At 39.9% G+C, this 25,192-nt stretch overlaps 1 protein-coding gene across 12 annotated transcripts in view; it reads right to left on the bottom strand.

Moving 5' to 3' along the window:
• Positions 1 to 5,878: 5,878 nt before the first annotated feature.
• LOC129195000 (sodium/potassium/calcium exchanger 2-like) overlaps positions 5,879 to 25,192 on the bottom strand; it is a 48,698-nt gene continuing 29,384 nt past the window's right edge. For 7 of the 12 annotated variants that reach the window (XM_054800657.1, XM_054800658.1, XM_054800656.1 and 4 more), the window contains 7 exons: positions 21,720 to 21,770; positions 16,358 to 16,456; positions 16,025 to 16,107; positions 9,438 to 9,572; positions 9,270 to 9,359; positions 9,024 to 9,190; positions 5,879 to 7,638 (listed from right to left, as the gene is read on the bottom strand). In XM_054800657.1, coding sequence (XP_054656632.1) covers positions 7,389 to 7,638; positions 9,024 to 9,190; positions 9,270 to 9,359; positions 9,438 to 9,572; positions 16,025 to 16,107; positions 16,358 to 16,456; positions 21,720 to 21,770 — 875 coding nt within the window. In that variant the 3' untranslated portion in view covers positions 5,879 to 7,388. The remainder of the gene's footprint in view (positions 7,639 to 9,023; positions 9,191 to 9,269; positions 9,360 to 9,437; positions 9,573 to 16,024; positions 16,108 to 16,357; positions 16,457 to 21,719; positions 21,771 to 25,192) is intronic. The other 5 variants (XM_054800664.1, XM_054800666.1, XM_054800667.1 and 2 more) reach the window with 1 other exon arrangement.

The following is a 25,192-nucleotide window of genomic DNA, read 5'->3' as shown; positions in this document are numbered from 1 at the left end:
CCAAATCTGTCAAATTCCGAGGACATCTCTTGTGACCGGATCCCTTCAGCTCACCCCGCACCGTGGCATGCATGTATACTCTTGTTCCATATCCACTGTGCTTGCAAGTTGTGACCTTACGCTGAATCATGCATGCACATGTGCAGCATATAGTGACTCACATACAAGTCCGCTGATGCTCTAATTTTTATGACTCCCCCCTCCGTCTTCTGAAATGATTCTCACACCCTGCGGCTTCACAGAAACCAAATGTGGCCTACTGTCCCTCCCGTGAGATTTTCTTCTGCTGAGTCAAACTCCTTGTGATGGCTGTGTGAGCAAAGTCTGGCCTGATAGCCGACTTGCTGAAGCAGCTGTCTTCCGCCCTACTGACTTTGCCCCCGAGACCGGGCTGCGCCGTGCGTTATTAATCGCTGGCAAATGAATCAGTAAGTGAGCTGTTGTGCAATAAAATGGGAGGAAAATTCCACCGAGAGAGACTCCAGTATTGCAGCCGTGACTCACAATAAAAGGTCATATTACCGCTGTCAACCCTCCATACTTGTGCATGCTGACACTGTATAGATATGAATTATTGAGGAAAATAAATGTGGTTCACTTCTTATTTAAAATGAGTTGATAGCCTACAGTTGCAATAAATAGGGTAGAAATGCTCCTATGGTCAAATAGTACCCATTGGTTCGCACTGGTGTTGTTGCAATGATAATTTTGACAACCAGAGGACGCCATACTTCCACTCTGTACACTGAATACCCGGAAATGTAACAGAAGATGAGCAAAAAAAAAAAAAAAGAGTGTAGCATTTTATCCAAATTCACTGAAAATGCTTACTAGTGAAACAAATCATTAAATGCAATTTAAATAATTAAAAATAGTGTTCTACTTTTTTGCCCTGAACAGTTAAAAAAAAAAAGCCGTTTATGTGTTCTTACCGCATGCTGCTCTTTTCGTTTATTGGCAATCTCATAACGCTTTGCGAGAGACTCCGCCATGATAGTAAGCAAGCGAGCCGGACGGGGCTAGGCGCACATCAGCGAGCAGCAGTATGAAAGAAACGTTTTCATTGAAAAACTTGCAAACTTGAAACCTGTCAAATATGGTCTTTTGTAAGTTATCTCCTGGCAGGTTTGTCTTCTGTTTATTTGTATTTGTATGTGTAAGATGTGGTGAACTGCATGTGATCTTTATGCTCTTTTGCTGTGTTTTGGTCTGCAACAGCATGGAAATAATCAGTACAATGCAACTAATGTTACACGTAAACATCCAGCCATCCATTTTCTATGCCACTTATCCTCACTAGGTCATAGGGGTATGCTGGAGGCTATCCCAGCTGACTTTGGGCGAGAGGCGGGGTACACCAGACTGGTCGCCAGCCAATCGCACGGCACATATAGACAAACAACCATTCACACTCACATTCATACCTATGGACAATTTTGAGTCGTCAATTAACTTCACATGCGTGTTTTTGGAATGTGGGAGGAAGCCGGAGTACCCGGAGAAAACCTACGTACGTATGGGGAGAACATGCAAACTACACACGGAGATGCCCAAGCGGAGATAATTATGAAAACAAAGTCACATGGCGTACAGAAATCCATAAGGAAATTAGTTCAGTACGAGGCTTATTACTGAGCCAAATGGACATACAGTATGAGCACAAAGAGCAGGAGATTATGCGCCAAGCGAAAATGCACAGCAGCACGGAGCTAACGTTATTCAAGCTCACCTCTGTGCATTTACGCACAGTATGAATATTTGTGAATAAGGACGAAGCGAAAGGAAAAATAGAAACATACACGTCTGTCGGTGCAGCGTTGGAGAAAGTCATACACATAAATCTCAATCTCAATCACATGGTGTGTTCAAGGACCGCCGAACAAACAATCATTTCCTGCTGTCATATAAACTGGGTTAATAGTTTTTTTTTGTTTTAAGGTAATTCATTCTGCATTTACCATCCTGATTTTTTGAGTTCCAACAGTATTTTTGATTTTGTGTGAATTTTGCTTGTCATTGGTCACTGCAAACACGAACATGTTCATACTCGGAGAACGACAGGTTCAGCAGCCACTTTTCTCTGCGTTTTTTTGGTTGTTTCTTGAACTTTTGTCTCTTTGTGATGGACTGGACTATCTTAGAAATAAGATAACTTTTCTGAAATCCCTATTTGAATGAATGTATGCAGCATTTAGCACTCTGATTTCGCTTGATCTTAAGATTAAAGTGGATAGTGCCTGCTAGGGTCCGAGCTATGGGCAAATAGTGCTGCATTTGGTTGCAGTGTTGCACCCAAATGCATCTTATCTTCGGTGAGGGTTCTTTATTTGTTAATAATTGTTATGGCAGTATGCATATTTCATACATCTAAGCTTATTGCGCTTATAAAAAGGTTTGCTTCACTCTTGCAGCAACACACTTTCTCCTTATGAACATGCATTGTTATTATCAGAAGTAACTTGAAGAAACAACCAAGTTGGAGTGCATCTATGTCATTAACCAATCGTTTTGGGGTTGAGAGACCCTCAAAAGGGGAGAATTATGGAGTAGAATGACTCAGTATTGAATAATAGAGTGACTACTACAGTCAGCATACACTCAAAGCTCAAGGATGTACTGTTGATGGAGAACTGGTATCATACATCATTGTTATCAGTTCTCAGCCTTATTCGTATGAATGTTCTATTGGGAAGATATCCGATGATCCATGTCATTGTTATGTGGTCATAGCCTTATTTAAACAAATGCACAATAAACTAGGGGACACGCCTCTCTCTCATCCTTTTGCTGTGCCTGAGTGCAATTATTACCTACGCCAATGAGGTTATGTTTTTGCTTGTTTTTGTTTCGCTGTTTGTTTGTTTGTGTTCAAAATAACTTGAGTTCTGAATGGATTTGCATTGAAATTGTCAGGAATTGTCAGAAATGGGATTATGGAAGAACTGATCAAATTTTGGGGGTGATCTGGATCACCGTCTGGATCCAGGAATTTTTTAACATTGCACCCCACAAAAAATGGTCAGAGTACTTGGAAGAAAAAAAAAAAAGATTCTACAAAATATCACAGACTGATCCAGATAATGGAATAATTCAGGATACAATGTGACGGAATATGAAAAAATAGGGGACCTTTGGAATTGTCATCATAGGAGGCCAACAAATGAAGAAAGAACATGCAACAAACACCATTATATATAGCCAAGACATTGTGGAATCTGGAGTGTGCCAACGGATTTATTGTATCTTCTAAAGCTATGGAGCTACATCCATAATAAAACCACCGTTACGGAAAATACGATTTTTGTGAATAACTACTGAACTAATATTGACATTATTATGAATCCAATTGCTAATGGTATGTTTTCATGGCCAAGGAATCTAAATATGTAGATAAAATAAATAAGACTAATATTTATGGTGTAAATCACAATACGGGGGGAACTATGGCCCTTGGTGGAGGTCTGTGCTCTCCGAGTGCTTTTCAAGTAGTGATGTGTCAGTCGCGAAAGAATCGGCTCTAAGAGCCAGCTCTGTGATATGAATGACAGGAGCCGGTTTGCGTCGGAACCAATTGGAAGCCAAGTTTTTTCCTCATCTTTTTTTCTGTTAAGGCCCTGTCAGACCTAGATGATTTAGCCAGCGTACGCCAACGTATGAAAAATTTGGCCAATGCGCTGGCGTACGTCGAATAAGTTATGGGTAAGTTTTGTATAAGTTAAGAGCACGCTGAAGCACGTCAGCATACGCCGTAGTACATCCAAGTCGTCCAAAAATGTTGTGCATGCACAAAACTTTTCGACGTATGTCAACGTATGATTCATATGTCCCGCATACGCGGGCAATAAGTTGTGCGATCGTTGACGCCCGTTCACACACGTTATTTGTAAGTTACGCACAAGTCGTAATACGTCAACATACCTTGAGACAAAACTGCGTCTTCTTGGCTCTCTTCTTGGCAGCAGTCTTCGAAATTTTCTTCGGCATGATGCTGATGTTGACACTGCGATGTCTAGTGAGGTGAGTCATCAAGTGGCAGCCTTTTTATATACGTCATCGTCGGCCATACGCTGCCGTGGGGTTTGCATAAGTTAGACTGGTGTTGGGCATAAGTTGTGAACGCCGGCAACACGCTACGCATTCGTTGGTATAAGTTGTCTATAAGTTATAGAAACGTTCTATATGAGTTACTAATACATCATGTATACGTCCAACTCGTTATGAACACGCTATGTATACGCCCAAAATTGAAAAAAACATCAACAGTTCAACGTATGCCATCAAAATGATCACGTCGGGCATGCGCTGGCTAAATCGTCAAGGTGTGACAGGGCCTTTAAAGGCGAATGTCATAGGTCAAGATGTGTGGCGGCGTCTCTGTGTCCACACTGAGCAGGGTGAGAGGCGGGGTTAAACACGCTGTGGTGCTTTCAGAACCGATTAGTTCGTGAGACATTTGCTTGAAGAGATTTGACCTATTTTGACCTAATTTGTCTTTGTTTTTGTATTTATAATATAACATTAAATTAGCATATACTTTTGTTATATCTGTTCATTGAGGTTTAAATAAATCCATTTAAATAATAACCATTTGATATCATGTATTTTTTACATTAGTTATTCATTTTACACAATACACATCATTTGGCAATAAACGAACTTAAGACAACAAAAAAATCTGAGGAGCCACTTGGGAGCCGAAGGAGCCGGTTCTTTTAAGTGAGCCGAGACAGAAGAAACGGTTCTCTAAAAAGAGCCGAAATTTCCATCACTATTTTTTAGTTTGAAATCGCTTGGTTGTCCCCCAAATGCTTGAGCCGACTGTGACCGGACTTGACGTCACATACAACCGAACATTTCAAACAAATGTAAAAGCAGCAATCCCATTGTTGCATGATAATAATCATCTTTTTTGTTCAACACTGAATCCGGCCAACAACGCTTCCACCCCCCCGCCAAATTGTGTTGTTATATCGCCCACCGTCGTGCTGCTCGTTCGCTTAGCTGTCTGTCATTGATCTATCACTGTCGTACTGTATATCTATCATTGTTGTCACTGATGCATGAATTGCGACAGTCTCCATCGAAACGAACTAACAAGCACAAACACGCCTTATTGCATATAAAGAATGGTCAGGTCAGCTTTGTTTCATTATATGACGCTGTTGAGTTTTTACATAAAGAGTTCTGTTGCAATTTTAACCAGTGTACGTGGCCAAAAAAGACAAAAACAAGTTTAAGCGTCAGATTTGACCACCAGAGGGCAACATAGTTACACCTGCCACGCTGTACTGCATACCCAGAAATGTAGCGAGGCTAGTCAAAAAAAAGAGCTATAATCCTTTAAAATTCACTCAACTTGAGTACTAGTGGAACATATTACATCATTAGAAAGTATTGTTACAATTTTTAAAAAGCCCTAATGTCTTATTGCCCATCTTTGCTAGCAATCCCATGATGCATTGCATGGCTGGCGTTTGAAATGTGCCTACAGCAGCTCATCAGCTGTATTTGTTTCATTTAATTATGCTGTTGATTTTGCTTAAAGAAACAAAATATTGTTTCAACTTTTAACACTCAAAAGCGAGACAATATTTTCCTCCCCATCGCCGTGCTACTCATGGTTTTCTAACAGTACAATGGCGCGTTCAAACAAACAGCTAACCCACTGTTGCATATGATAATTACGAGCTTTATTTGATTCTTTGATATTTTTGTGTTCTTACATAAAAAGGCAAATAAATGTTCAAATTTAAAACACTGTATGTGGCCAAAAAAGCTCACACAAACCCAAATTTGTGCTATTTAGCCCATCGTTTGCTGGCAATTCCATGATGCGCTGTGCCACATCCTCCATTCAAATAAGCAGCATTGTTGCATATTAGAATTATCAGCTTTATTTGTTTCATTATATTATACTTTCTTGTTTTTACATAGAGACATATTTGTTTTACACATATAGATTATATGGTTCATTTCTATCTGTATATATGTACACCTTAAATACATCAACACCAAGAAAAATAAACACATTTACAGTGCAAACATGTTCTTCAGCTCTCATGGTCACTTACCTTTGGAAACCACAATCAAATCTATTTTGTTTTGAAATACATTTCTTTCTATTGCATCGCTGCTCGCCACTCAAGCCATATTTGAATTTGTGTGCGATGATTGTCCAAACTCAAACAAAAAGTAGCTTCAATTGACACAAAAACACACTTTTATACTTAACTTTGTGAGCTTTAGAGGGGGGAAAAAGTGGATTTTTTTTTGCACTTACGTAAATACCTGAAGAAAAAAAAAACAGGCAGCATCAGTCCAATATTTGTTCAACATGAGTAAAAAAAAAAAAAAAAAAACATCTGAAGGGAAAAAAATAGGTATTTACAAAGTAAAACCGTAGTTTTGTTCGGATTAAATGCATAAAAGTGAAGCTCAGCTGTACAGTCGGTGGGTAACCAGCCCAAGATGCATGCACTCGAGAGAATCTATGTACTAGTAATTTACAGTTCATTCCCACTAAGATGCTGTACACAGGCTGAGGTAAAGCGGGTGTTTTGTGAGCCTAACATAGAATAACAGAGGAGGGTTCGGACACACGACGCGTATATTGCTGTTAAATCCACATTCTATTCTCACAGATTGTGATGAGTTGTCTTTTCCTCGTACAAAACACAAATGGGTGTATTGTTTTTGTTTTGCAAAATACTGTTATAGCATCTATTCATAGATAAGGGATGCTTGCACACAGAAGAAGCACCTTTGATTAGAAAGTGAACGTCACACTAGATATCACTGAGCCTATAAGTGTTTTTCTACATCGAGTGTACATTTTGGTATACAAGTCATTTAAATGTGTGATTAATAATAAGGTTCACCTGCAAGTGTCTTCTTTTTTTTCTTGTTCTTCTTCCATGCAGCCTGGTGACTAATCTATCAATAGAGATGCTTAAACACTGATTCTCAAATGTTTTGGCCTTAAGTAGTCATGCTTTTTATTGGCGAGTGTGACGAGTTATCTACAATCAAGAGGGAGCAGACTGTCCTGCTACAGTACGTCTAATGCTACTGCTAATTCTGGCATTAAAAAAAAAAAAAAAATGGTGTTGAAAGGAAGCCATCAGGAATCACGTCATATTTCCTTGCAGCTTGTACTCACGTGTAGAAAGTTCTCTTCAAGCTGCCCGCCTTGATAAGCCTGCTCTAAATGACACTAACGGCATGCATAATGCTTCTCTATTAGGCTCCTGCTAATTCAATAACACAGAAAGTTAGCGCCTCTTGTCGGCGTACCCACCGTGCCTTGTCTTCACACCACAGGTGGGAGCCGCCAATGAGGATGGCCATAAAAGGGGAAAAAGAAGTTGGGCTTCGTGCTGGACGACCCCTCAGACGGACACGGGACAGATGAGGACGCGGTCCTCCAGCATGACGCTGACCACCAGGAAGACAAAGTAGAGCATGAACATGATGAAGCCGAGCAACTTGCTCATGCGCCACTTGCAGGCGGCGATGGAGATGATGACGAAGAGGAGCATGAGGAAGAGGAGCACGATGGCGCAGAAGAGCCCGTTGGAGCTGACCGCCACAGGCTTCAGGCCGCTGAAGAAGGACCACATCAGCCAAGGAAACGGCAGCCTGCAAACAAAAAACATTACAAGTCATCTTTAATTGTTGCTACAGTGCTTCCCCTGCAGGTGTCATCTGTCATTCATTGCGATGCTAAGGACACATTCATATGATTTTGTAAAATACAACATGACAATAAGCATGCTGGCCTCACAGTTAGGAGATGGAGGGTTCAAATCCCCGTTTGGGCATTTCTGTGTGGAGTTCTGTGTGGGTTTTCCCAAAAATATTCATGTTAGGTTAACTGGAGACTCAGCGGTGTCCAAAGTGCGGCTCGGGGGCCATTTGCGACTCCACACAGAAATGCCCAAGGGAGAATCGAACCCATCTCTCTTCCCGATCTCCAGACTGTGACTGTGTGGCCAACATGCTAAACACGAGACCAGCATGCGGGCCAGCAACATGAAGTCGAAATATTAAATTAAAAAAGAGTTTTGTTTTTTTAAAAATTCGTAATATTATGAAAAACAAACAAAACAACGAATAAAGTTCGGAAAAGTAGGTTGCGGGAAAAATAAAATGATAGGAGAATAAAGTCAAAATATTATGAAAATAAAGTCATAATTATAAGACACAAATGTACAACAAGAAATTTGAAATAGTTGTAAAATTAAAACAACATCAGATATAAAAAAAAAAACAGCGGTAATTTTACAAGAATAAAGTTGCAATTTTACGAGAATAAACTTGTAATATTATGAGGAAAAATAATGTTATTTTTAGCAGCATACAGGTGATAAAAAAAACAGCAAAAATGGGAAAAATAAAAGAGCAAAGACCGAAGTTGATACTAATAAAAGTTGATACTTTTTCACCTACAGGTATATGACAAAGCCGAGATGCATTTTTTTTCTTTAAATATATATAACATCTCAGCAAAATATCTATATATATATATATATAATATATATATGATATATAAGTGGCCCTTTCATTGTTCACTATGTGACACCCCTGCTCTAAATTGTCCACATAGGTGTGAATGGTTGTTTGTCTATATGTGACCTGCGACACATATCTACTGTATCTACACTCTATACTCCCTTTATGACCGTTAGCCTTTACATTTGCAGTAGTTGAGGTACATAAGGAATCTAAGCTAATATGCTAAACGCAGTTCTAACTAAAAATAATTAGAAACATTTCAGCTTGTAGTAATATCTGGCAACTCAAAGTGAATAATGATCAGTTAGCACCAAGGCTAACGCTAGCACAGCATGAGAGGAGATCCAGGCTGGTACGCCGCTAAGGTAATCCTGGCAACAGTAGATATGTTCTTCTTCACGTGACAATATAGTAGTAAGGTAGCAACGTGATTTAGAAACATTTTTTTTCAAAATGTCAATTGGTACTTCTTGTAGCTTCAATTGAACAATCCTGATGAGAGGACCTACCCGACTGTGATGTCAAAGATGTTGGAGCCGACGGAGCTGGACACAGCCATGTCCCCCAGGCCCTTGCGTGCCACAATAACACTGGTGATGAGGTCAGGGATGGAGGTTCCAGCCGCTAATATAGTCAGACCCATAATCTCCTCTGTAATCCCGATGGTCTCTCCAACCTGCGCAAAAAAGACAGTACAGTAAATAAAAGCTCATCTGTTGCTTGAGCTCCAGTCAATTTCAAACTACAATGTTTACCTGGTGTGCCCACCACACCATCAGGTAGGAGAAGCCCGCGATCCAGCAGATGGCACCCAGGAAAGTGATGGGAAAGAACTTCTTTGACGACTAGCAAGGAGGAGGAAAGCAAGACGACGTTGTTATTATTCTCTGGCACCCTGCCATTTTTAGATGTAGGAGACGCACCGGTTTCCTGACGTCAGGCAAGGTGAGCCACAGAGGGAGGACGATGGGCATGATGAAGAGGTAGGTGAAGCGCTTGCGACCGGACTCGGGCCAGGATAGGCTCAGAGGCTGGTCGTCTTCCTCCTCGTCCCCAGCCTGAGGGGACACAGAAGGGAGGTAATGTACATTAGAACTTGACTGTTCAACTTAAATTGTTCTGGAGCCACATTTTCAGAAAGATACTATGAGGACCACAAACACTATGTTTACACTAGTCAAAGATCTTCTATATGACAGGAATACTGCAAAAAAGGTTAAACTGCAGATTTTACAGTGGCCTTTTATTGTGGCCAGCCTAAGGCACACCTGTGCAATAATAATGCTGTCTAATAAGTACCTTGGTATTATGAATGACGAATGCTCACTCACAGATTTGAGCGAGATAGGCCTCTTGTGTACATACGAAAAGCTTTACATCTTCAAGTTCAGCTCATGAAAAATGGGAAAAGCGTGTAACGTTTATATTTTTATACAATGTATATCTCACACCAGGCGGCTGCCATTGGTCTATTTATGATGGGATTTGAGTCCCTTTGGAGAACGATAGCGCACCCCATGGAGGCAGCGTTCCCTCTGCTTCCCAAATGCCAGACCCTTGGGGGCCCTTCCTGCCCCTCCCTGGGGCCAAACTAACTGCCAAGCTTTAAAGGCAGACACTGACACCAGGGAAGTGTGACATTTAAAACAATTATTTTTATGTATTATTTTTATTATTTATTTAGTATATTATTGTACATTATTATGGTATTATTATGGTATGTCACAAAAGTGAGTATACCCCTCACATTTCTGCAAACATTTTATTATATCTTGTCATGGGACAACACTAAAGATACAACACTTTGATACAATGTAAAGTAGTCAGTGTACAGCTTGGATAACAGTGTAAATGTACTGTCCCCTCAATATAACTTGACACACAACCATAGTTGGCAACAAAAGTAAGTATGAACCTGAAAAATTTCTGCTCTAAGAGTCAATGTTTAGTGTGGCTACCGTTATTTTCCAACACTGTCTGAACTCTCTTGGGCATGGAGTGCACTAGAGCTTCAAAGGTTGCCTCATCCTCTGTCAGGCCTCTATGACGACATCACGGAGCTGGTGGATGTAATACATCTTGCTCTCCTGCACCTTTGAGGATGCTCGATAGGGTTTAGGTCCATCACATTTACCTTCAGCCTCTCACCATGGCGAGGCCTGTTCTGAGTGGAAGATGTCCTATTAATGTCCTGAACAGTGGTGAACCTTCCCAGGAACCAAAATTACCCCAAGAGCGTAGCAACGACTCATCCAAACGGCCACAAAAGACCCCACAACAGCATCCAAAGAACTGCAGGCCTCACTTGCCGCAGTTAAGGTCAGTGTTCATGACTCCACCATAAGAAAGACACTGGGCAAAAACGGCCTGCATGGCAGAGTTCAAAGACCAAAACCACTGCTGAACAAAAAGAACATTAAGGCTCGTCTCAATTTTGCCAGAAAACATCTTGATGATCCCCAAGACCTTTGGGAAAATAGTTTGTGGTCTGACGAGACAAAAGTTGAACTTTTTGGAAGGTGTGTGTCCCATTACATCTGGCGTAAAAGTAATGCCGCATTTCAGATACCAACAGTAAAATATGGTGGTGGTATTGTGATGGTCTGGGGCTATTTGATGCTTCAGGGCCTGGAAGACTTGCTGTGATAAATGGAAGCATGAATTCTGCTGTCAGCCAAAAAATCCTGAAGGAGAATGTCTGGCCATCAGTTGGTGACCTCAAGCTGAAACCAACTAGGGTTCTGCAGCGGGACAATGATCCAAAACACATCAGCAAGTCCACCTCTGAATGGTTGAAGAAAAACTAAATTAAGACTTTGGAGTGGCCTAGTCAAGGTCCTGACCTGAATCCTATTGAGATGCTGTGGTATGACCTTAAAAAGGCGCTTCATGCTGGAAAACCCTCCAATGTGGCTGAATTACAACAATTCTTCAATGAGTTGGCCAAAATTCCTCCACAGCGCTGTAAGAGACTCATTAGAAGTTATCGCAAACACTTGATTGCAGTTGTTGCTGTGGCCCAACCAGTTTTTAGGTTTAGGGGGCAATCTTTTTCACACCGGGCCAAGTAGGTTTGGATTTTTTTTCTCCTTTAATAATCAAAAGTTTCATTTAAAAACTGCATTTTGTGTTCAGTTGTGTTGTCACTGACTAATATTTAAATGTGTTTGATGATGTAAAACATTTAAGTGTGACAAACATGCAAAAAAAAGAAATCAGGAAGGGGGATACCACTTCTGTCACACCAGACTACCAGACTAAACTTTGAAGAAAGGAAATTCATTCTAAAAAAGCGTGAATGCACACAAATATTAAGGGAATTGTTTAGTGATGTGTGCGATTCCATTGCTTCACGTTGTCAGTACTGTCTGGACCAGAATGGATGTCAGTTTGAAAACAGGCCGTGACAAAACAATAAAATCATGTTTGTAAATTATATTACATTTTGAAAACGGGACGAATTATAATAAACACCAAAATTATTGAAAGTGTGAATACGTTTTTTTTTTGGGACGCCCTGTGTGTGTGTGTGTGTATATATATATATATATATATATATATATATATATATATATATATATATATATATATATATATGTATATATATACACACACTGTTTTTTATATATACACTGCTCAAAAAATAAAGGGAAAACTCTAATAACACATTCTAGATCTGAAATTCAACCCGTTCATACAGAAGGATGCCAACATAAAACTGGAATAAAAGATATGTAGGATGATTATGTATCTATTCATCAGTGTTCATGTGAAACTTTATCAAAATGTGACACGGCAAAATACACATTTTTGACACGGAATTGCTGTAAGATTAATTAACCGATTAATTGTGTTCAACCTTTCAAGTTGATGAAGAAAAAAAGGTTAATGTTTTTTCAGTGTCCAGGAGTCTTCAAGGTCAAATGTCTGAAAAGGTACGAGACTGTGAAAAATTTGGGAACCACTGGCTTTAAAACATCTTTATGTTTTTTTCACATCCTCAGAGAGTTCTTTGCCATGAGGTGCCAGGTTGAACTTCCAGGGACCACTATGAGTGTGAGAGCGATAGCACCAAATTTAACACACATGCTTCCCATTCACACCGAAGACCTTGTAACACTAACGAGTCACACGACACCGGGGAGTTAAAATGGCTAATGGGTGCACTGACTTTTGTTGCCAGCGGTTGTGTGTTGAATTATTTTGACGGTTCTTCTTGAGAACCAGTTCCCAGTGTTTCAATTCCTTGGAATCGTTTGATCATTTTTTTAACGATTATCGGTATCGGCTTGAAAAAACATGCATCCCTAATAATGAACTTTTTTCTCAATGCCCATGTCCTGCAACGTAATTTAATTTGACCTAATTCATTTTATATACTGTATATTCTTTAATTATTTTATTATGTAAATTCCATTGTCCATATTCCCGGTACTAGCTGAGTCGTCTTTCTTTCTTACATGGCATGGAGTCATTTGCATTCCTTAAAAGGCTTCAAAGGATATTCAAATGTTCTGATGTTATTTCCATCGTGATGATCAGCTGAGCTCCTCTAAAAGAGGCGGAATGAGTCATTAATTCGCTCTATCTTGCCATTTCTTCCTTTACTTCCTCTATGTAGGCGACTGCGGAAGCTTTAGGTTTCTGGTAAATATTCAAAAAGTGCACCGATTTGTATACAGTCATGGTGATTAACGTGACAGTTTTGGCTGCGAACACACAAGTCTTCAGTTTGACCTTCAGCTTTGAAGCGCTTGCCAAGGAATCCTGGTGGGGATTGAACAATTATTGCGATGGGCCCTCTGGCGGCAAATGGAGGTGTGAGCTTCTGCTGCACAGACAGGTGCACCGCGGGATGCGAATCTAAAAATATCGAAGCGTGGAAGTCAGGCACGCCAATGGACGCCTAAAACCTCGCCTCCCCTTGATGTTCTGTGACTCAACAGCTGAAATAAACAAATTCTTAACCTTGACATGCAAGCATTTTAAGGTAAAGCTCACACGTTAGGATAATTATGTCAATACAGGACGTACATAAGAAGTTCACTATTATTCTTTACATATGCATTACATTTTCAGCCAGTTGCAAGGCAGAATTTGTGGAGCACAGTTTCCATCAGCCAATGTATACAACACAGGGCTATGCATACCATTTATTACATTGTTTTACCAGGACTATAATGACCATTTATACTGTAACTGTAGGATGGAGAGCATAGACTCTGCCAAAGCACAATTTAAAGTCAAAATTGTCCAAAATTAGTCTTAAGTTAGTATTTGTGCACTTCCTGGCTGCCTGGTGATCTTTTTCTGCACCTCGATCCATATTCTAATCACAATTCTTGCAAGATTGTTTTTCACATTCCAGATTTCATCATGCACGTTGTTTTTCATTGACATTAATAAGCACATCTGCCCTGCCAATAAAAGTGTCAAATAAATGTGTCATATTTCTGTTTGCCAACATGACTCAAAGGAGATTTTTATGAAATGAAAATGGCAAGACTTTCTAAAATTTCATAATAAGCTAAGCCTTTTGCAAAAGGACCCTTTGCTGATATGGGAGTGCATAGTCTCTTTCTGCCCCAAAAGCAGAGTTGCCATAATGAGGAATATTTTCCTGTTTGATCACATATAATGCCAGGATATATGTAGGGCAGGCCTCCGCCAAGCTGAAATTGTGATGAAAAGTGTCAAATAAGCTCTCTAGTGCTTTCTAGTGTCCTTGTGATGCCATCGTGACTGAAATGAATGGAAGGCAGCTGCTACAAGGAGGCTGAAGAGCCGCGGGTTACCGACCCCTGCCCTGGTTCAACAGTTTGTCTCACTAAACATTGTTTTATGTGCTTAGTGCACGCATTTTACATGTAATAAAGCTAAAATACAGGTCAAACGATTGCGATGTCATTCCGTTCGACGGTCTATGGGACTTTCCATGAGACATTAACATCAAGTTAGCAAACTGATGGCACTCATTGTAAACAAATAGAAACTGGTCGTCAATTACTTTGCCACAGTTACAAAAAATGTAGCACAGTATAAATAGCACAATACCCATGATCAATCCCTCTCCAATGATGTAACATGCACGGTTCATCCTGAATTTGTTGCGGCACAATAAGAAATAATTAATAAAGAAAAAATAAAGGAGGAATAGTAAGATGCTGCTGCGCTTTGCTTGCAGGCCCATTATAATATATTGTAATAATGCAATAATTCCTTGAATTTTCACTCTGTAAAATTGTGGAATTGCCATTTGTGACATGTATTTTCTCACAGGCAATTAGTACTGTCAAACGTTTGCAGCATTTCTTCAAATGTTGGCTTTTCAGCTTTATTAATAATGAGCAGCATTTCTTTTGTGATGACTTTCTGTGAACGCACACAATTTTGTGCTGTTCCGTTTGTATTTACTTTGCCGACCAAACGTCTCAGTGAATTCTGACAGTCAGGACTGTTGTCTTTAATGTTGCTACCACTTTCGAAGAAATTTGCCATACTGGCTCGTTCGTGTTGATGGGCGCACCTTGCTCATTATTAACATTGCCACACGGGGCTGTGGCATTTGGCTTTGCATGCAGCTTTTTCCATCATGTTACCTTGCATAGCTCCTCACGAAGCTCCACTCTATTGTGTGCATGCTAGCGGCCCCGCCTCCCCCACACAGAGACAAAGCAACTGTATGACTGACGAGAGGTCTCACTTTGCTCGCCGTGGAATATGTGTATGAAGCGTCTAGGTGCTGAACCAACCTCTTCCTGCCTGTTTGGAGGCAAGAGACGAGGAAAACAGACACGCATGCACATAGAAATATGTGGAGCCAGGCAAAATGATCTAAGTAATTTTCATTTATCGTGTGATTAATTAATTTATTTATTGTGCAAGACAGTTTTTTTTCTAAATGAGAAATCTAGTGACGCCCCTAGTTATTGTATGACGCATCGGTTTGCTTCCAAGTTTGTAGAAACAGTTTGGTGAAGGCTTGTTTCTGTCCTTAAAGGCATGACACGAGATCTTGTGACACCCCAAACATATATTTAAAGCCAAAGCTTTGTTATTAATTATTAGTGTCATCATTTCACCATTTTTCTTCATTATGTGCCTTTTTGGCAATTTTTCCAAATGTTCTTGTATTTTTTGTGTTTTAATTTATTCGTACAATGTGCCGCATGCCAAACGCCCCGGGCTGCACTTCTGACACCCCTGTACTACTACAGTATTAACAGTTTTACAATGAAAAGCTAGTGGTCAACTTTTTTGCAACGGCACCATCTTCTGGATAGGCTATCTCTTTCTGCCCCTAATGCACAGTCATGCAGACCATCTGTTGGCGCAGCGGGTTGTATTGGCCCATCATCACTCATTTTTTATTTACTTTTTGGCACCAAAAAATGCTGGCACATTCATTTGTGGAGGGATGGCGAAGTGAAGAGTCATTACAGAAGTCAGCATGGGAGCAAAAGGCCGTTTCCTCTCTCCTGTGTTTCTATCCTATCGGGTCATTTCTTACCGTTTCGCCCTCTTGGCCCGCGGTGCCGTTCATGGGCGGGGTCACCTCCACCTGCACGTTGGAGCTGTTTGGCAGGTTCTTCTCTGTGCACAGATGATAAGATCACACGGTTAGTGCATCAGAATTGGATTCTAATGCCTTGTTTTGAAGACGCGCAAACAAATGAAGAGGCTAACATGTTAATGCGGCGCTGTTAACATAATAACTGGCTTTGATTGCGCCGCCTTGAGCACACAACATGGCCTCTGGGCACTCCTTCTTCCCTTTCAAGTGACACGCATGCATACATTATGGCTGATGTAAATTCAGCTAAGCTGCTCTTGATCTTCCTACCTGCACGACTGGCGACACCGTTGGCCTTCTCACTGTCCTCCACTTGGCATTTCTTTTTAGCAATCTTGTGAAGGATGGACGCTTTCTCCCGGAATTTCCCTACAAAACAACAGCAAAAAAAACCAGCCCACGGCGGTTAAAACAGTCAACCGAGCATCCCCTGGATCCGGCTGCCACCGGAGTGTCACAGAAGGGGCAAACAAACAAAAGTGCTGAGTGGTTATGTGACACAGCATGTTATCATATACTGATGATGACCCCGCAACGTCCTCGCCCCTTCGGCAATGGGATCTGCCTGCTTCCTTTTTAGCAAGTCAGAAAGATAACAGTAAATGTCGGAGGTTAGTGGGACATGAAAGACTACGTTGCAGGAGACGACGAGCCCCACTACAGTCGTCTCTCGCTACAATGCGGTTTGAACATCGCTCCCTCACGCTATTGCATTTAAAAAAAAATTATTAATAAAAAAATGATTGCTGTTTTGTGGTTGAATATGGTCTATTATTAGTAAAAATATATGCACATTTAAGCAAATTGTACGTATTCATGGCCTAAATTAAGCATTTTCAAGCATAAAAATGTCTAAATGAACAAAAATACAAATATAAAGCATTCAAAAGACGTGATATGAAGTGTAATACAGTACAGTATTGCGACTTGTTGTGTGCGCCTTTAAGAAGCGGGGCCTGGAAAGTGACGTCAGCTAGTAGAGTTGACTGCTAGCTGAGTGCTAGCAGGAGATTACCAGCGTAGAGAGTGGCCGACAGCAGCTCCTGTGTGAATGTTCACTGCATGTGTTCTCTGCTTGTTAATAAAGCGATTGAAGTGCATCATGAGTCTCTCCTTAACCACAAACAGTGGCAGTCGAGTAGTATCCTACACTGGTCTGTAGGTTTCGGTAACGCTTCATTGGTAGACTAGGATACATTGATAGCCACTAGGAAGTAAGCTGTGCTAACGTGTGAGTCTGTCTTATTTATGTCGAAAATGCCTTATTTTCTATTTTGTCTACTATATTAGGTAATACAAGTGTAAAGGTGACTATAGGGCTGTTATTTTGTGTCTATGGGGCTCTAATAATGCTAAAAAAAACGCATTTAGAATGTCATGAACAGGTTTTCTATGCTCTAACTACAAAAATATTCTCTTTATTAATATTGAAATTCGGAAATTCACTTATCGCGGTCAGGTCTGGAACCAATTGACCGCGATAAACAAGGGATGACTGTATTTGTGTCTGCACACTAAAATGTAAAAAAAAAGTTACAAAACATAACTGTTGTGTAGCGTTTGCATGATCTTGCTAACTAACAAAACACTTTGATAAAGCAAACCACACTCTGTACTAACGAAATGTAACACTCCTCCACAAAGTTTAATGAAAATATGTTGTTTAGTTTTTGTTAGTTTTTTTTGCTAGCAGGCTAGCAGGCTAACAAATGGCAACCAAACAGGCCTAAAGCAGGCAACTTCCTGTTTTGTGGAAAATGATGTAAGATTTAAATTTCATAATAAAAATTTAAAAAGCGGGTTCTTGCTTTGTATATGTGCAACCATTTTGCAAAGTAAATCGGTCGTGTGTTTTTTTTTTTACAATACTTAATACTTGGAACTCAGAAATGCCCCCAAAAATGACGTTTCTTTGCTTGTTTTGTTGAAAGAATGTAACATGAGGAGATTCGTGTTCCTTTTTTCTCTACATTTCTACCAGTTTTCAACAGGTGATGGCTTAAGGTGAGATTTAACGTGAATTGGTACTTTTTGCATCATGCTGCAAACTGACAATCAACAACAAAAAACTCTTCGGCATTCACAAAAGAGCATAAAAAAACAAAGTTAGCATTACACAGACAGGACGCTAACATTTTGATCTGGATTTGCACCCATTTTGAATGGGTTCTTCTTTGGTACACCTCCACAAAGTTTTGGCAGAATCTTGCTAACTAACCAACAAACGACGATAAACATTGTGTTTGTTTTGTTGAAACATAAGACTCCAAATTTGCACTCAATTCAATGGGTACAAAGTACAATTCAACTACAATGTAGTTATTGTAAGTAATAAAAAACTAACAAAAAAAAAGATGCTGAAAAAAGTATAAAAGGAGGTTTTGTTTGTTTTGTTTAAAGAATGCACGATAAGATTTTATTTTTGCATTTTTCACCAGATTTACGCCAAATTTGAACTAATTCTTTATCCATTCAAAGTTTCATACAATTTGTTTGCTAACTAACACACAGTGATGAAAATAAAATGGCGTGTAACTCCTCTGCATTAACAAAAGCACGAACAAGTTTTGTTTAAAGAATGCAACATCAGTTGATTTTTCCGCCTATTTATCCATTAAGTTGGATGTGTAGTTCTGTGCGTAGTGCTGCTAGCTTGCTTCGTGCAAATGACGTGTGTCTTCATCTTGGCCGGACAACAGCGGTCGATGGAATAACTGGAAAGCGGTGACGTGCTTGAAATTGAAATGGCTCGCCAATGGAACGCCACGACCTTGTCGCTTATGTAAGCCATGAGCGGCTCACGCAAACCTGCCCTGTGATAATTAGCGTCCCTCTTTAACACACGACCTCTTTAACTAACACCCTATTGCAGTCGATGGGGACTACTGCTGTTGTTATTTGAGTTTTCAGTTGGGCGATTTGTCAGTGACACATCGATATGCGCGCCTCCCGACCATGTCAACACACGTCTGTGACCTTCCGGCAAAATCATTAAGCACCACCAGCCTTTGCCTCATGTCCTCTATCACACACAAACACACTGCATCCTGTCATGTCTGGGTTTTTATTATAAACGATGGATCTTTTGCAAGGTTCTCCGTTGTCAGACACGTCAATCATCGTCATCACACGTTTCTCCATGTCGTATGATTTTTCCGGTTGACATGTTTAGTTCAGGAGGGGGCTGGTTAGCGTTTGTGAGGACACAAAGCGGCCCGATAGGGACATTTTTCCCCACGTTGCTTCTCCGCACAGTTACAGCATTTCATTCACACTGTCAATTTCCGCGAGATTCCCCATTTAACAGTAGATTACGTTTTTACTGACCAATTCCGCGATTCCCTTAACGCGGAAATCGTAGGGCCATACACAAGAAATGTGAGCTAACATGCTAGCATGCTACAAGGGTTTAATGGTCTTCCCTTTCTCCAGTTAATCCATCCATCCATCTTTTACACCGCTTCTCCTCACTAGGGCCGCGGTGGTATGCTATTTTATTTTATTTTTTGACAGCTAGAGAGCAGCAAGACAAGATGGAGGATTATATACGCAAACTCACCAGGAGGTGCTCAGACTTTTACAACCAAGTATCAGAACCTTTCCTGCGGAAGGAAAGGCTGTATGCACTTCATATACAGATAAAAAAGTAAGAATACAAATGCAATAAATGGGTCTTAGAAGTAAAATGGAACCTTGGCTAGCGTCATTAATTCGTTCCAGAAGGTCTGACTCTAACACAAACGGACACTAACAGAATCAATTTATCCCATAAGTCAAAAATGTTAACAAAAACAAGTTTTATAGTTGTACAATTATAGATTTACATGGATCAAATAATTCTAAATGCACATAAATACATGCAAATGATGAACGAAAGGCATAAATGAACATTTAAGTTTACTTTTACCTTCATGGCTGTTCACAAAGACACGACGTAGCAGCGGACACCACATAGACGCCACCTTCCTGTTTTGCCATTAGTTATTTCTTGAATGCAATACTGTTTTTAACCTCAATAACCCAAAATGGGGCCAAAGAAAGTTGCAAGTGCCAGCAATTTCATAAAGAAGGTGAAAAACACTATTGAAGTCAGGAAATAACTCAGGAACAAAACAGGAAGATGGTGTCTGTGTGGTGCCTCACTGCCACATCGTGTCTTTGGGAACAATCACGTCTTCACTGAAGGCAAAAGTAACCTTAAATGTTCATTTAGCCCTATCATTGGACATTTATATGCATTTAAAATTGTTTTATGCATGTAAAACTATTATTGCAAAAGTATAAAAACATATTTTGACATCATAGACGTAGCTAACTTCCAGTCCGGGTTGCCATTTTGTTAGCAAGCTATGCTAACTAGGGTGATTGTGATAAAAATACATTAAGAACACAGTTGAACTCAGGCAGTGTACTAATAACACGACAGGGCACAGACGCTAACTGGGAAATGTAAACAAAATTTTGGCGTACATTTTTGGTATTAACCAAAAAACATGCTAACTGGGGCGGATGCTAACCGAGGTCACTGTATCTGAAAACATTTTGAAATCTTTTTTTTTTTTTAACCCAAGTCAATTATTCTCCTCTTGTTTTGGTGATCCTCTTAATGAGCAACCTTTATTAACATTAAAAAAACTCCAAAGATTATTTGTTGTTTTATCAAATTATCTCAACTATTACAACACATCATACTATTAATACATATTATGATTACGTTATTAAACTAATTTTGCTTTAAAGGCAGTCATATTTGACAAGAAAAATAAGCTAACGTGCTAGCATGCTAACAGGGTTGATTGTCTTCTCTTTAATCTATTTTTTTTTTTTGCATTTATTGTTTTATTTTGTGGTATCTGAACTACATTATTAAACCAAGTTGTATCAACTAAATAATAATACAAGGTGTAGATTTCAGCTATAGCGAAGGCTTGCTAGCATTAGCTTACTCTTGCTTCAATTTAAAAACAACAACGAACAACTCAATACGTCCACTACTAAGCTATTCTTGTGCACGTTTAGAGATGCTAATGAATTTAAATGTGGAAAATTTACAAATTATCAGCAAAAATTGACATGAAAAAGGCTTCCTTAGAGGGCACGTGCTAGAAATGTACAATTTGCATCACAGCGAAGACGTGTTATTGGCTTTTTTTAATGTTAAGAATAGCTTGTGGCTGCTCATTGTCCCCCGTCAGCTCTGCGTCTTATGAAACCATCGACTGGATGAGTCACTCCACTTTGCCCAATTCGGCAACGTAGGCTACATCTTACATATGTGTGTGCGTGAGTAGTGGAAGCTCGGAGGGAGTGCTGAGGCATGAATGATGACTTCCTGACAATACAACCCAAAAATAAGAAATAAGAATACCCTTGAATGTATGTGTGTAGTTGTACATGCCTCTCTTAGAATAAAAATGATTGAAAATAGCACAGAAGCATTACATGCACACACACAAACACACACACACCTACAGTATATATGGGAGCAACATATGAGAGATATTCAACAATAAAATAGAAACAACAAGCAAACAAAAAAACCCTGAATAAAAAGAGGCAACATGGCTGGTGATGAAGATGGAGTAACAAAAGGACGCCACCAAATAATCAAGTGAAAAGGTTTGGGGCTTACCTTCCTCAGTCATTGAGTGATAATATTTTAGTTTCCCATAAGTCCCCAGCTCTACAACATCACAGCAAAAGACAAGGGTAAGGGCAACAAACACACAGAGAAAAGGAAAAGAGTGAACATGACAGCACACAACTAAACACTCAAAGGACCTACAAAGTCATCCCCTGCACGAGCGCAAAGCAGCAACCAAACCGGGTTTGATTAGAAAGAAAAACGGCTCATCATGCAACCAAAACAATAAAAAAAAGATGAGTCCTTCTCTCCTCCGCACGCAAGCTTAATGAGTCGGCATTTCATCTCCACAGTGCGTCAATTCCTCCCAACTCAGCACGTCTGCAGGACGACTCAGCCGGGGAGCTAAGTCACCACCGGCTGCAAAGTGACCGAAGCCAGTGTAAAGCACTATGAGGAATTATTTTCGAACGAGCCAGCATCGAGATTCAAACTGGCAGCAACGTACAATTAGACTCCACTTTCAATTTCCAAGTGCTCAATTAATGCTAAAAGCGGAATAGTTTAGTTGTAAAGCAGTTCAACCATGCTAGGTAGAGTGTGAAATGTCAATTTTTATTTTAGTATTATCTTTGCCGTATTTGTGGTACATATTTGTGGTAGGTCGGCCATCTTTGTTTTCCTGCAACACAGCAGTTACAGGTTAAAACACATCTCCGTGGAAATGAAAAGGCCATTTATCCGACGTCTAAGACTTTAGGCAAGCTTTTAAATGCACTTCAGGAAATCTTTTAAGTGACATTTTAGCCTAGTTAAATGTTAAAAATGTTTTTTCAAAGTTAAAAGTTAAAAACGCTTAAAAGTGTCGCACTCTAGGCTCCTATTTTTAATTTGACTGTCATCCTGACTACTTTACAACACATAAAGCAATAAAACACTTGGAAAATGTTAAGCTCATCACTTTTTGCCACATTTTCAATCAGGTTCTGGACTGCGCTATGTGTCTAATCTTATATTTACATTTTTTAGCTCAATATACATTATCATACATACAGTATACACCAGGGGTGTCCAAAGTGCAGCCCGGGGGCCATTTGTGGCTTTTACAAAAAACCCTAACAGCAAAAATTGAAAAAGCAGGAATTTTACAGGCATAGAGTGAAAAGTGTTATGTTTTGCAGAGCCACCTGCGTGCACCTGGGAGCAATGCTAATCAGGCATGCTTGCACACTCACTTGCTGCCACATTGTTGCAACGTCTACGCTTGCGTCCAGCTCAGTCTTCTCGTGTTGTGCTACCCTGTGCGTATCCTGCTCGTTAGTCATTTTAGTAGCACAGAGTTTAAATATGAAAGAAAAATGTATTTTTTAAAGTCATTATATTATGAGAAACAAATCAGAAAATAAAGACAGATAAACTTTATTAATCCTCCAAAAGGGGAAATTCATTTGCCTTAGCGTGTAAAAAAAAAACAAAAAACAGTCATTTTTGGAAAATTAGGTTGGAGAAAAAGTAATAATATTATGAAAATAAAGCCAAAATATTATGGGAATAAAGTCATAATTTAAAAAGATCATTTAAAAAGAAAGTTAAAATATTTGAACAACAACTGCAAAAATGAGGGCAAAGAGCGAAGTTGATACATACACCTGCGGGTGTTAATAGATAGTTTCACCTATGTCACAAAGTTGAGATGTGTTTTTTATTGAAATATATATCACTTCTTAGCATATCTACATGTGTTGTGTTACTAAGTACAGTGTCAAAGTGGCCCTTGCATCCTTTCATTTTTCACTATGTGGCCCTTGGTGGAAAAGGTTTGGACACCCCTGATGTACACTGATGGACGTAGCAGGAAGACATGTTCTTTGTGAACATTGAGACAGTTAAAGGGCCCTTGACTATGAAAAGTAAGGGAAATATTGATAAAATAAAAAAATGCACTCATGTAATTTTGCTATGTTTGTATACTGAAGGTGTTAATTTTTTAAAAATGGAAATAATGACAACAACAACATGACTAGTTTGTGCGTTCCATATGCCCGCCGTCACAAGCCTGGGCAACCACATCATTAGGATGATGGTTTGTCTGCCAAATGTGAGACTTGGCAGCCCTCAAACTACAACCTAATGATATGAAAACATCGGGGATGCTGGTCGACAAGTACCTCGCTCCCGTATGATTAGGCCGATTGGGGCCCGGCCTTCCTCCACTGAGGCCGGGCTCGGGGGCAATTAGGCTGCAATCACTGCACTGAGAGAGAGAGAGGCGGAGGCGAGGGTTTGTTGTTTTTGTTGTTTACCAAGGGGCCTCTTGTCCTTGTGGTATGCCCTCTAAACCTCTGCTGAGCCATTTAGCCTGAGTGCATGCAGGCATGCTCTGTCTGTCTAGCTTGTGGCCGAGTGGGAGAATCAGTCACAGGCAAAAAAAAAAAAAAAAAAAAAAAAAAAGCTTTTAGCATCGATTCTTTCAACCGCCTGGCGAAAGCCTGCACATTGGGAGTGAAATAGTGTGATTTACTCTGTGTGTGTATGATTGCTAGTCACACTTACATGAGATATCGTGGCGGCCATTAGCTAGCACAAACAGTCAGGGTTTCCGTACTTTTTTTTTTTTTAATCACCTTTGACACCAGAGTTAAAGTTGGTGAAGGAGTCAACATCTTCTGAAGAAGCTCAATTTCCATGACAGGAGATCTCACAATCCGCAGCATAGCATAGTACTGTCGAACTCTATTTAGCCTATATTTGTGTGTATATTAGTGCAAATGTTGGGTCTTTTCTCTATTCTTATTTATTTTCATGATAGCAAAATATATACAGTATATGCCTAGCCACAAGTCGAGGATGCAAAAATAGATCCAGACCTGCCAACATGTCCGCATTTCGCTCCTCTCCAGGTACGCATTTTGTCCCATTTCGCCCATTTCAGTTTTGAGCTCGCTCTCTGCGCGTAGCATGACGTGCACCTCCAGAAAAATGCTCAAGCTGCAGCAACGCAAGCCGCAAAGGCTGTGAGATATTTCCTGTGAGTATACGATGCTTTCAGAAGCCCTCCAGCCAACCTCCATGCCATCTACATTTGCAATAAAAATGACGGCGTGAACACATCGATGAGTTCCAGCCCGTTCTCTCTTTAATTACCATCGTTCGCTGCCTACGTGGGAAGCTAACAGGCTAAACAATCGACGAGAGACGTTGTTTTTGCTCACAGGGTTGAAGTCACGTCACACGTTGAACCCGTGGATGTCCAATGTCTCATTTCTTATTGGCCCATGGAACATTGCTGAACTCAAATTAAACAAAAAACACCCAGCAAAAATGGGAAAAATAGAGCAAAAGGCATATTGTAACGATAAAAAGTTATGTCGATATTAATAACTAATAACAAAGTTTGCTCTTTAAATATGTATCATGTTTTTTAACCTTTTTACAAAATAACATAACTAAAAATATCAGTGTCGAGCATACCATGTACTGCCTTGAATAAAGTTTAATTATTTTAATTCTAAAAAAAGGAC

This window comes from Dunckerocampus dactyliophorus, chromosome 15 (assembly GCF_027744805.1).
Source record: "Dunckerocampus dactyliophorus isolate RoL2022-P2 chromosome 15, RoL_Ddac_1.1, whole genome shotgun sequence".
Taxonomy (NCBI): Eukaryota; Metazoa; Chordata; class Actinopteri; order Syngnathiformes; family Syngnathidae; genus Dunckerocampus; species Dunckerocampus dactyliophorus.
Note: the sequence above shows the minus strand (reverse complement) of the source record. Positions and strands in the feature narration are given on the sequence as shown.